The 13,360-nt window shown below is 36.3% G+C and overlaps 1 protein-coding gene across 4 annotated transcripts in view; it reads left to right on the forward strand.

The window, feature by feature from the left end:
• The window catches only part of Zfyve16 (zinc finger FYVE-type containing 16), a 40,952-nt gene extending 35,415 nt beyond the window's left edge, over positions 1-5,537 (forward strand). For 3 of the 4 annotated variants that reach the window (XM_048331660.1, XM_048331659.1, XM_048331662.1), the window contains 4 exons: positions 434-596; positions 1,382-1,487; positions 2,748-2,915; positions 5,297-5,537. In XM_048331660.1, coding sequence (XP_048187617.1) covers positions 434-596; positions 1,382-1,487; positions 2,748-2,915; positions 5,297-5,455 — 596 coding nt within the window. In that variant the 3' untranslated portion in view covers positions 5,456-5,537. Of the gene's footprint in view, positions 1-433; positions 597-1,381; positions 1,488-2,747; positions 2,967-3,192; positions 3,543-5,296 lie in introns of those variants that run through there. The other variant, XM_048331661.1, reaches the window with a different exon arrangement.
• Positions 5,538-13,360: the final 7,823 nt, after the last annotated feature.

A 13,360-nucleotide genomic window follows, 5' to 3' on the forward strand; every position in this document is an offset into this window, starting at 1 on the left:
AACTGCAGTCACTTTCCCGCACATAGAACATTAGAATGTATTCTTCCTATGTAACTTTTTGGTACTTGTCATTTAATATCTATATATCCCTTCGACTGTCATTATTAATCTCTAGTAACCACTCTTTTATTCACTACTTGTATGAAATCAGATTTTTATCTCCTACATGTAAGCTGGAAACATTTTTTTTGTTTTTTTTTCTGTGTGCCGTGTATTCACTTAACATAATGTCCTCCATCCAGTTCCATCTATATTGCTGCAAATGGCAGGATTTCATTCTTCTGGATGAACAATACTCTGATTGGTATGCACACCACATCATCTTTACACTTTCATCTGTTGCTCTGAGCATATTTTGACAGCGAATTTTATGCCATAGGCATACAGACTGATATTTGGAAAAAGAAATGTGAAATGCAACTTTACTTTTTAGATGGCTTAATGGTCCAGATAACTCCAGAAACCATGGATGCCTTGCGGCTCGCACTACGAGAGCAAAAGGACTTTAAAATTACCTGTGGAAAAGTCGATGCAGTAGACCTAAGAGAATATGTGGATATCTGCTGGGTAGATTCAGAAGAAAAAGGAAATAAAGGGTAGGAATTTTTATTACTACAATGTAAATGATTTGATGGAAGGAGATGGATAAAAACTAAACTCTAAGTATTTCATGATTGAATATACAATTATGCCACTACTTTAAGTGTTTATATTCCAGTTAATAAATACAGTTTGGTTTTTCAGAGATTCATTTTCTTGGTCAGGTTGCTATTAATTAATTGGTTGCCAAATTGGGAAGGAACCAGGGTCAAAACATTTATTGAATAGCGTTGTGGGCTTGCTGCTGTGAATGAGAAAAGTCAATATGTTTTTTTCTGCTATATTTTTGTCAAATAAGAATGCCCAAGTTATTTTGATTTACTATAAATATAAGTTGGACTTAATATGAACATTGGAAGTCTTGTAGATTATTGCTGTCTTTTCTTCCACTTTTCAATTACCCATGGTCTTTCTCTTTTAGAGATTGGCTAAAGGGTCTGGAGCACAGAAGGAAGTGGGGGCTAACACTGAAGCATTCCAAAATAGAATTTTTGAGTTGATGAGACAGCTTTTATGTTAGGACAGCACTTTTAAGGTATTTTAAACCTAGGCCCTAAATGACTATGAAAAAGAAGATACATGTTATTGATTAACAAACTGATTACTTACACAGTCAAGAAGTTGGGATAAATGAACTAGAGATTAAATTATTTTGCATATAATTGAGATACTTTATTTGTTGTTTCAAACTTTCATGATTTTTTTCACCCGTTCAAACCTGTTAATGTATTTTCTAAAAAGGACTTTGTTAATTAAAGGAATACATTGTTTTATTCTGTAGTGTTATCAGTTCGGTGGATGGAATATCATTACAAGGATTCCCAAGTGAAAAAATAAAACTAGACACAGATTTTGAAACTGATGACAAGATTTTAAAATGTACTGAGGTAAGGAGAAAGATTTTTTTTTGGTCCTGGGATTTGAACTCAGGGCCTGCATGCTTGTCCCTGACTGAGCTCTTTTCATTCAAGGCTAGTGCTCTACCACTTTGAGCCACAGCTTCGCTTCTGGTTTTCTGGTGGTTAACTGGAGATAGAGTCTCACAGACTTTTCTGCCCAAGGTAGCTTTAAACTGCAGTCTTCATATCTCAGCCTCCTCATGGCTAGGATCATAGGCATGAGCCACCAGTACCCAGCATTTTTTTTTAATGTAGAGATATTACATAGTCTACCTCTGCATATTTAAGTATAGTTCGTTACACTTCTCACTATATTTTGAGATACAGATTTTTACTCAAGATTGTCTCTTATCATGTTTGGATTTCGATAGACTAACGTTAGAAGGCTATTATCATGATGATCCATTGCCATATTTGTTTGTACTGGAATATATTATTGCACAGTATTTTCATTTTACTCTTATTTTACAGTGAATTAAAACATTTTATTGACATCAGAGTATAATCAGCATTCGTATCAAAATATTTTTGCTTCTTTTACTTTTTTTTTTAATGTTCTGGGCTTAGGGCTTGAACTCAGGTACTAGATGCTGTCCATGAGCTCTTTTGCTCAATACTAGAGCTCTACCACTTGAGCCATAGCTCCACTTCTGGCTTTTTTTGGTGATTAATTAGAGATAAGAGCCTCACGAACTTTCTTGCCCAGGCTAGCTTTGAATTCCAATTTTCAGATCTCAGCCTCCTGGGTAGTTAAGATTATAAATGTGAGCCACCAGTGCCTGGTTTGCTCACTCCATTTTTAAACAAGTAAATGAATATGAAACAATAGAACTATAGCCTCCCAACCCATTATTCTCCTTCTTTCAACTATTCTGGCAGGCAATCTACATGTTTCATTTCTTATGTAATCTTGTGATTTTATGTGTGTGTAAGATAAAAGCTATAGAGAATATAGCAACAGTAGAATACTATCTTTGGTCTTAATTTCATATAGTTGTCCTTATAGGATGGATTTTCTAAACAGAGTTAACAAAACTTTCCTTGATACAAGTCAACTTTAGATAAAAATAACGCCCTTTCTCATAATCTATAATCTTTGGCTTATATAGATTTAACTATAGATATGGAATGTTCTCACCTAGTTATTTTCTTGAAACATTGGAATTAAAGTTAACTGAAAGCAGCAATTTGTGCATTTTTAAAGTTTCTTTTTAATCATGACTTGTTTCCTAATTAAATTCATTTTAGGTGATCTACTTCCCCAAAGACAAGGATTTGTCTGTGTTATCAACTTGTTATCAATTTGCAAAAGAAATAGCCATGGCTTGTAGTGCTGCATTGTGCCCTCACCTGGAAACTCTTAAGGGGAGTAGAATGAATAAGATTGCACTCAGAGTTTCCATTGACACTGATATGGTAAGGCGGGTTTTGTGATGTGATTTTGAAATGAATACACCATATATTAAAATAATCAGAAGAGGGCTGGGGATATAGCCTAGTGGCAAGAGTGCCTGCCTCGGATACACGAGGCCCTAGGTTCGATTCCCCAGCACCACATATACAGAAAACGGCCAGAAGTGGCACTGTGGCTCAAGTGGCAGAGTGCTAGCCTTGAGCGGGAAGAAGCCAGGGACAGTGCTCAGGCCCTGAGTCCAAGGCCCAGGACTGGCAAAAAAAAAAAAAAAAAAAAAAAATAATCAGAAGATTTTCTCTAACTTTTTGAGGAAAAGGGTCTTTTTATTTTTTATTGGTGCTGGGAATGACCCTGAGCTTCATCCAGTCCTTAACTAGAACTTAAAAACATAAGATGTGTGCTAAACACTTCACAAGTATTATCTCTGTTCATCTCCAGAACATAATTCAGCCAATTTTTTAAATAAAAGGCCAGACAGTAAATATTTTAGGCATTGTAGGTTGTTGTGTCTCTCTTACAATTCAATTCTGTCATTATAGTGGAAGCAACTATTGGCCAATATGTAAATGAACAAATATGGCCAGTGAAATTTATTTTACATATAGCAAGGTGTACTGACCCACAACTATCCTGCCTGATAAACAGGTTTTTAAATTTACTTATTCTGACTAGATTCACATGATTAAAATGTTAAATCTGAAAGTATATATGTGGGAGGAGCCTCTCAGTGAACATATCCAGAAAACTGCATTTACAATATATTCTATATAAATGATAGAACCTTGGAGATAACTCCAGACAACAAAGTAAATGGTACCAGTAAATATATATGTAAGGCACCAACCCTTAACTCTGAACCCTACTTTATCTCCTCTCTCCTCAGTTCTCTATCCCTGATCAAGCAATCCACATTACTCATTTCCTATATATTCTTTCTGATTTTATACATGTGTAAAGCAAATAAGTATGTGTGCTTTTTATCTCCCCTCTTTTATACTATTTTTACCATGCTTCCTTAATATGTCATAGATATATTACTCATTAGGACATGTTTTTAATGGTAGCATAGACAAGTAAATGATATATTTTTTAATTAATTTATTTATTTTTGCCAGTCCTGGGGCTTGGACTCGGGGCCTGACCACTGTCCCTGACTTCTTTTTGCTCAAGGGTAGCACTCTACCACTTGAGCCACAGTGCCACTTCTGGCTTCTTCTGTTTATATGGTGCTGAGGAATCGAACCCAGGGCTTCATCCATGCTAGGCAAGCACTTTACTGCTAAGCCATATTCCCAGCCCTGAGTAAATGATAATTTTTAACAAGATCTTCATGCATTATTTGGTGTATGTTGTGTTGAAATTGAGATCACCAACACAATATTTTGTTTTTGACAAGTGTGAATACAGCCATAAGAAAAATTTCTAGGGGAATTCACGTATGTACTCAAACAGCAATATGTCCCAAACAGCAATTGTGCCAAGTTATATTTCCAACTGCAAATTCTGAGAGATCTTGCTCCTATGTCATGCATATAAAATTGTTTTTCTGTGATTGCTGGGAATCAAGCTCAGGACCTCGTACATAGTAGGAAGGTGCTCTGCCACTAAGCTATATTCCTTAGCCCAAATCTTTTGAACTTTGACAGTTTAATAGGTAAAAAAGGATACCCTATTATTATTAACAATACATGATATTCATCTTACAAGTAAAAGCTATTTGTTTTGCTTTGAACTTAGAGTTTATATCTGTTGGTTATATTTAATTTGTAGCTGTTTCCAACATCTAGTAAAGATTTTCAAAGCAGATTCTCATTAGATGGTTAATACACTGGTTTGTTTTTCTCCAGCCAAAATATATTATATTTCTTACTGGACAGAGGAAGTTTTGCTTTTATTGTACTGTTAATTATAGTTTCATTATACCTTTTAAGGAAGCTGCTTGCAGTTGTTGGTTAGTTGAGTAAGCACCATTGATTTTATTAAGTCAAATATAATTTTACCATCAATAACAAATTCTAATATCACATTGGAAATATTTTAAGTAGATTTCAAAAAATATTTTGATAATTATTTAAAAGCCCGGCCCTCCATTATATTTATGTATTAATTGAAAGAATACCAAAATTAGTATGTGTTTATAATATCTGCCAGAGAAACAAATACAACTTTTGTAGTAGATGGATAAAGGAAATAATGGAAGAACACAGACTAGTTTTTGTTTTTTGTTTTTTGAAAATAAGGTGTCCAGTGCTTGTACTAACATGCCTAAACTAAATATTTTTAAATGTTTTTTAGATGTTTACATTTATATTCATCTGCTCAGTTAGGTACACTAGATTGCTAATCTCCAGGGTCATCTTATCAAGATTTTTTTTCCCCCCAGGTTGAATTTCAGGCGGGCTGTGAAGGGCACCTTCTGCCTCAGCATTATCTGAATGATCTCGACAGCGCCCTAATTCCTGTGATTCATGGTGGGACCTCCAACTCCAGTTCACCCTTAGAAATAGAACTGGTATTTTTCATTATAGAAAATCTTTTTTAGTGAAGGGACGTGCTATATTTTATATTGTGATCTAATCTGTTAACTATTTCTAGCACCACCGCTGAAATGCCACAATTATTTGGAAAAAAAAAAAAGTAAACGTTTAATGATTGAAACATATAAGCTTTGCTTTTTTAGGCAGAAATAATTAAGAATTTAAGAGAATCACAGTTTAAGGGAATCACAAACTTTACATAGTACAAGTACTGAAATGATACAGATTTCACTTTAAGAAACATGTCACATTTACTGTGTTATTTAAATGTTAAGCCAAAGTATCTGCACTTAGTTATACCTCTTAACACCCGAGTGGTTTTAATGAAGGCACTTTTCAGATGTAACCATATGAAGGAAATATCTGTTTTGTGTATATGCCACTTAGAATACCAGTTTCTAAAGTCTGTTAAAATCTATTTCAATGGCACTGACCAGTTTGGAGATCTTAGATATAGTTCTTTGAATAAAGCCAGTAACTTACTTGTATAAATGGAGTAGAAATCTACCTCCATGATCAGATAAACTGTTTGAATTAGAGTCAGAATTATACATTTTCCCCTAAATTATTATATGTATATATAGATAGGTAGATTAAAAAATATCATTTTTCTTGATTAAATGGGTATTTGTAAAATAATTGTGGGTGCTTCTGGATTTTATGCTTCTATATTTAAGTATATTGTTTTTATAGTAACATATGATTTGGAATGTGTTTTATAAATGGTTAATAATTTATAAATAGGCAATATTTTTATATCACAGTGTATTAACTTTCTTCCTTCCTTTCAAAGTATACCACTGCATTTAACACTTCTGAGACTGACGATAGGCCAGAGATGACCCTTGACGTAGTCATTATGTAGCAATAAATGCAGCCTGAAACAGGTTTTTTACTTCCATGTTAATCTTTAGAAAGTTCTTGGCAACTCTACATATTTGCATTGAAAACAATGTATGAAGTATACATTTTAATGAACTAATTACTTTTACATATTTTAAATTCTTTGTATGGTAATTATTTTTTATACCAGGATATTTAAAATAAGTTAAAAACTATGTATTTGAGACTGTTACAGAGCTTTCCATATTACTTCAAGCAGCAAAAAAAAAAAGAAAAAAGTGTATTGTCTAAGTTATATAAAATCTAATCATTATTTTGATGCCTTTTTATTTGTATGTGAAATATATATGTTTTGTATCATAAACACTCATTGTATATCTAAAGAAAAGGAAACTACAACACTGAATAGCCCTAATTAAAAAGCATCTCAAATTATAGATCAAGTCAAGTCTTTAACTCAGGATCTGTGGTCTCAAAATGGGAGAGACCTGGGGGCTGGGGATATGGCCTAGTGGCAAGAGTGCTTGCCTTGTATACATGAGGCCCTAGCTTCGATTCCCCAGCACCACATATACAGAAAACGGCCAGAAGTGGCGCTGTGGCTCAAGTGGCAGAGTGCTAGCCTTGAGCAAGAAGAAGCCAGGGACGGTGCTCAGGCCCTGAGTCCAAGGCCCAGGACTGGCCACTAAAAAAAAAAAAAAAAAAAAAGGGAGAGACCAAGAATTTTAATCTCTTTGGGCATGTGGTCCCTGCTGAATCACATCTTAAGTACTATCCAAATACACATTTTTGCAGAGTATCTGTCTTCTGGTAATTGCTACTTCACAAACAATGTAAAATGTTGCTGGTATTAATTAGATGGCAACATGAAATAATTTGTGAAATTTACTGAAATGATATAAAAAGTGCATTTCAAACTCAGTTTATGTTTCCTTTATATAATGTCTATTTACATGGTAAAAAGTGTTATTTTGTAGTGTAGGTGCATACTTTTTGAACACTAAACTCCTGAAAATAATCAAATAGATGAAGGCTCTTCCACAATGGAATAACTTTGGGGATATCCTTTTCATAAAGCATCTATATTCAGTAACAATTGGAATTGGGTGCCTAAAGTTTGGTGGCACATTTTAAAGCATTAAAGTATGTGTGTATTTCTAAATGTGTTTGCTACTTATTTGGCCATGTTCTTCCCATTGGTACTTGAAATTTTAGTTTTTTTAAGGGTGAAGAAATAGAATGGCTCTTTGTACTTGATCTATATTGATCAGTTTTTAGTTTTATGCTTTTTCATATTACTAGCTTTCCGTGAATTTTGAAATATAAAGAATATTGTCCCTTTGTTTTATATCTATGTCTGCAAACTAGGTGTGTGTCTATATGTGTGCTGTGTGCAGAGCAAATTGTTAGGTTTTCTTGGTTAAGAAAGGAATAAAACATTTATTTGTCTTTTGGAGATGAGTGTATAAAATCAGCTAATGTACAGCAAATATATTTTATTTGTATTTATTTTATTTATTTATTTTACTATACTAGAGATACGACTAGGTGGTTACAAAACAAGCAAGGAAGAGGATGGACGTACCAGTAATGAATGACAGCCTTGGAAACTGTTAATAGTGGGCACTAAACTTGGCTAGGTAAAAGTTGAGAATCTGGAAAGGAAGTAATATTATAGAAAGACTAGACTTTTGTGTGTATGGGGTTGGTGGTGGTCCTGGGGCTTGAACTCAAGGCCAAGGTGCTGTCACTGAGCTTCATTTTGCTCAAGGCTAGCACTCTACCACAACTTGAGCCAGAGCTCTACTTCTGGCTGTTTTTTGGTAGATTAGTAGAGATCTTAGACTTAGATATTGTTTCGTAAAGAAAAAAAGTTTTGTCCCTGTCCAGGAGCCTGAACTCTGGGCCTGGGTGCTATCCCTGAACTATCTGTGCTTAAGGCTAGCACTCCACTACTGAACCACAGCTCCCCTTCTGTTTCTTTTTTTTAATTGCTTATTGGAGATAAGAGTCTCAAGTACTTTACTTCTCCTGCTACTTCAAACTGTAATCATCAAATCTCAGCCTCTTGAGTAGCTAGGATTACAGGTATAAGCCACCAGCTCCTGGCTAAAGAAATATAAAAGAAAAACAAGCATAACTTTGATAATGTGACTCAAGTTCTAAAAGAATATATCTAGAAATAAAACTGAAACTTCCAATTTGTTCTAGGTTTTATTTTTTCTTTGTGGGTTTTAAGAACTGGCTGGTGCAATAGTGTGCGTGTATACATGATTCAGAAAAAATTTAAACAGCAATGTTAAGTTTTCCTTCTCACCTGTATGCATCTACTCTTGTATTTCCCACTCCTTAGTCTCAATAGGTAGTCATTTTTATTTCCTATCTATAATCCCAAGATTTAGATGTAGTTACAGCAAATACATCTTATTTTCTCCCTTCATTTTTCAAGCATACAATACATTGTTAATATGATAGTCACTATGGTATATAAGAGATCTTTTGAACTTTCTCCTCTTACCTGAAATTTTGTTTCCTTTGAGAAACATCTCTCCCATTCTGTATCTCCCCCAATCCCCTACCAACTCTCACCAATTCAACCCCGGGAAACCACCATTTACTCTCTGCTTCTGTGAGTTAAACTTTCTAGACTCTGCAGTCCATGAAATATTTTTCTTTCTGTGCCTTCTTGTATCACTTTACGGCCACTAGGTTCATTCCTGTGTTATTTTGATGATAAGATTTCCTTTCCTTTTAGCCTAATGCGTGTGCGCGCGCATGCGCGCACCCGGCACACACACACACCCCTTTCTTTTCCATTTACCTATTGGTGGATATTAGGTTGGTTCCATGTCTTGCTATTGTGAACAGTGTTGCAATGAAAATGGGTGCAGGCAGTCTTGGCCTTAATTTTATTTACTTTAGATATATTCCGAATGGATTATTGGATCATACAGTAATTTTATTTGTAATTTTTGAAGAATGTCACACTTTTTCAAGACTATGATTATCTTATTTGCTTATGAAATATAGCGTACTGAACACAGTTGTATCAAGTCAGTTACTTTGGGTTATGTAGTTTATATTTACAATCTTAAAGGTTTCATTACTTCTCACCACTTTTACATAATGATTGAGAAAAGCATCTTAATTATGTAAAGGAAGAAAAAAAGTTACTGAAATTACAGGATGTTTTTAGTAGTACTTTTTCCTAACAAATTTTTTATTACTAAAATACTTAAATGACTATCTTTCTTACTAGAATTAAATTTCCCTATTTTGTTTTTCTTACCAGACACTAAGCTTTGCAGTCTTAATTTATGTTTTGTCACTTGCCTGATACATTAGTATTTCTCTTTAAATGAGTATTTTTACATCAGATTTTATTGTATTTTATGATCTCATGTTAATTGTACTAAACATGTTTCAGGCCGCAGGCTGGCGGCTCACTCAGCTTAGCTCTTCAGGAGGCTGAGATCTGAGGATGGCCACTCAGAGCCTCTTAGCTGCAATTCATGACCACAAAGTCAGAAGCGCAGAGCTGTGGCTCAAGCGGGAGAGTGCTAACACGGAGCAAAAAAGCTTAAGGGACAGAGCCAAGCCCTGAGTTGAAGCTTCAGGACCGGTACACAGACAAAATATGTATTTTATTATAACATACACTAATCATATTTATTCCCAATTACCTTCTCTTGCTTCATCCCTCCTCCAGAGTTTTAAGTGGTTTTAAATTTTGTTCTTTTTTTTTTTTTTTTTTTGGCCAGTCCTGGGCCTTGGACTCAGGGCCTGAGCACTGTCCCTGGCTTCCTTTTGCTCAAGGCTAGCACTCTGCCACCTGAGCCACAGCGCCACTTCTGGCCGTTTTCTGTATATGTGGTGCTGGGGAATTGAACCCAGGGCCTCATGTACACGAGGCAAGCTCTCTTGCCACTAGGCCATATCCCCAGCCTAAATTTTGTTCTTAATATCCCATTTTGAATTAAACTTGGACTGATACCCAATTTAATATTAATACCTTTTGGTAAACATCTTCTGCATTTGTGGTGATAAAGGTCAGCTGTATTTTTGTGCTTTATATAGATGAAGAAATAGATTTAATATTAAAGATTTTGTGTGTGTGTGTGTGTGTGTATGCGTGTGCATGTGTGTAATCTTGGAGCTTGAACTCGGGGCCTAGGCTCTGTCCCTGAGCTTTTTTGCTTAGAGCTAGCATGCTGGCACTTGAACAACAGCTTTACTTCTGTTTTTAGTGGTTAATTGGAGATAAGAGTCTTAACAGACTTCTTCTCAGGCTGGCATTGAAATATCCTCAGATCTCAGCCTCCTAAGTAGCTAGGGTTACAGGCATGAGCCATTAGTGCCTTGCAATAAGATTTTTTTTTTTCTGTTGATGGGGCTTGAAGTCAGGATGTGAGCCCTGTCCCTGAGCTTCTTTTGCTGAAGGCCAGACTCTACCACAGCTCCTCTTCTGGCTTTTTTGGTAATTTATTGGAGATAAGAGTCTCATAAACTTTACTGCCTGGGCAGGCTTTGAACCAGCATTCTCAGATCTCAGTCTCCTAAGTAGCTAGCTAGGATTAAAGATGTGAGCCACCAGTGCCCAGCAATAAAAATCTTTTTAATAAAATAACATTTTAGTCTTCCAAATTGCCTCTACAGTGATCTCCACTGCCTATTATTAGAACTGTTGTGTGGTTCCTCACTAGTACTGATGTTGGTCTTTGTGACCAATAGAATATAGTAGAAGAGTATATGAGGGCTGGGAATATGGCTTAGTGGTAGATACTTGCCTAGCATGCATGAAGCCCTGGGTTTGATTCCTTTGTACCACATACACAGAAAAGGCCAGAAGTGGTGCTGTGGCTCAGGTGGTAGAATCCTAGCCTTCAGCAAAAATCTCAGGGACAGTGCCCAGGCCCTGAGTTCAAGCCCCAAGACTGGAAAAAAAAAAGTATATGTTATGACTTTCCTATCCATCTTCAGTCCATTTTTTTTTTCCTTTCCCCCTGTCTCCTTTTTCTATTGGCTAAATCACTGGGGGAAAACAGCTAGCTGCAGCTGCCAGGTGTAGGCAAGCTATGTAGACCTATTTTATGAGGACATGAAGCCTCCCACCAACAACACATGAGTGGAAAGTGGACCCATCAACTCCCCTGTACAACCTCAGGAAGCCCCGGATCTAAGCCACTACCGTGTCTGACCCTAAGAACATAACCAATTAATTACCTTTTGTAAGCTAATAAATGTCTGTTTTAAGCTTGAGATTTGTGGTCATTTGTTACCTGGAGCAACTAATATTCAATAATACACATACTCTAAGTAAAAATTGCCAATGGGTTTGACAGAATTAGACAATTCAACATTTATGGACTCCATGACACAGTGGTAGGTGCTAAGTACAGAGAATGAACTTAGCAGTAAAATTTACCTTGCAAGAGCAAAAACACAATTGTGGAAACCTTCCTGTTTCTGAAAATTGCCTAGTTGGATATTTAGATACATGCTCCTACTGAAACAACCGGAGAGGATTAGAATCATTGTAAAACAAAGGTTTTAAGAGAATAAGGAATGTCCAGTCCAACGTTAAGAGAGAAGTGAACGTGAGCCCTATTGTAACAGCCTTATAGAGGACAACAAAAATCAGAGTTCAGGCCCCACACAGTGGGGTAAAACTAATGATATCCTTCCTATACTCACTTTTAGGATGAGGAGGAACCTATGGAAAATAAGCCAAGTTTAAAGTTGCATAACTCATCCAAAGAATCTTATGCATTGAACTTGCATTAAGATATTCAAGACTTAAGGTGCCAGGAACACAAAATGAAAATTTTTTTTTCCCCATCCTGGGACTTGAACTCTGGGCCTGGTTACTTCTTTTTGCTGAGCTTTTTTGCTCAGGGCTAGCGTTCTACCTGTTGAGCCACAATACCACTTCCTGCTTGTTCTGAGGAGTTTATTGGAAATAAGACTTTACTGCCCCATCTGGCTTCAAACCATGATCCTCTGATCTCACCCTCCTGAGTAGCTAGGATTATAGGTGAGAGCCCCTGGCACCCAGCTTAAAATTAAGTCTTTTAGGGGGCTGGGAAAATGGCCTAGTGGTAGAGTGCTTGCCATGTATACTTGAAGCCCTGGGTTTGAGTCCTCAGCACCACATAAATAGAAAAAGCTGGCAGTGGCACTGTAGCTCAAGTGGTAGAGTGCTAGCCTTGAGCAAAAAGAAGCCAGGGACAGTGCTCAGACCCTGAGTTCAAGCCCCAGGACTGGCAAAAAAAAAAATCTTTCACATACAAAATTCCATTATAGGCTTCAAATTCTTTTTCAAACACTGCATCTACTAACATGCAGAAAAAGAAAACAAACTCATACACAAGTGTTTGATTTATGCTTTCTGAATTTTAAATAGATTTGAAAATTCACGCAAAAAAAAATGGCAAGCTACAAAAGGCAATGAAACTAATTACACTGTTGTTGCTTGTGACCAGCCCAAACAGCCCTTTTGGCTCAGTGGCAGCAAAGACCTCTGGGGTTGCCTCTCAGTGTCAATTCTTTCCAGTGGTTAGCTGTTGTCTCCCATTGTTGCACCTTTACTGCCACTGATTCTGGGACTTTTTGGGTTCTTGTCTCAGGAGTTCAAAGAATGGAAGTCCATCCAGGGCAAGGGAAGATGAGTGTGAAGAACTTAATTCAGAAAAGTAGCTGAAGATCTCTGCTATCTTTCCATCTCTTCCCCAGGAGGATCTGTGTTGGTGTGTCACTGTCTTAGTGGCTTTGAGGCTAGTTGCCCTTATTAGGTGTTTTTGGAAAGTGACACTTTATTGGTTGATGGGTTATTAATTCCTAACCCGTTCCTTTCTGCAAATCCTCCCCTGAGAGTCATGGGAAAGTTATCAAAAATAGAAGGGGCTAAGGAGAAGCCAGAGGCAAGATATTTAAAGCAGTGTCTTTTTTTTTTTTTTTTTTTTTTTTTTTTTTTTTGCATCTGATTTCAGCTTTCTAAGGCAAGATGCTGACCCAGGGCCCTGGATCCTAAGTAATTTACTCCCAGTGCTGCAATCATCTTCAAGATT

Source organism: Perognathus longimembris, chromosome 22 (assembly GCF_023159225.1).
Source record: "Perognathus longimembris pacificus isolate PPM17 chromosome 22, ASM2315922v1, whole genome shotgun sequence".
In the NCBI taxonomy this organism is placed as follows: Eukaryota; Metazoa; Chordata; class Mammalia; order Rodentia; family Heteromyidae; genus Perognathus; species Perognathus longimembris.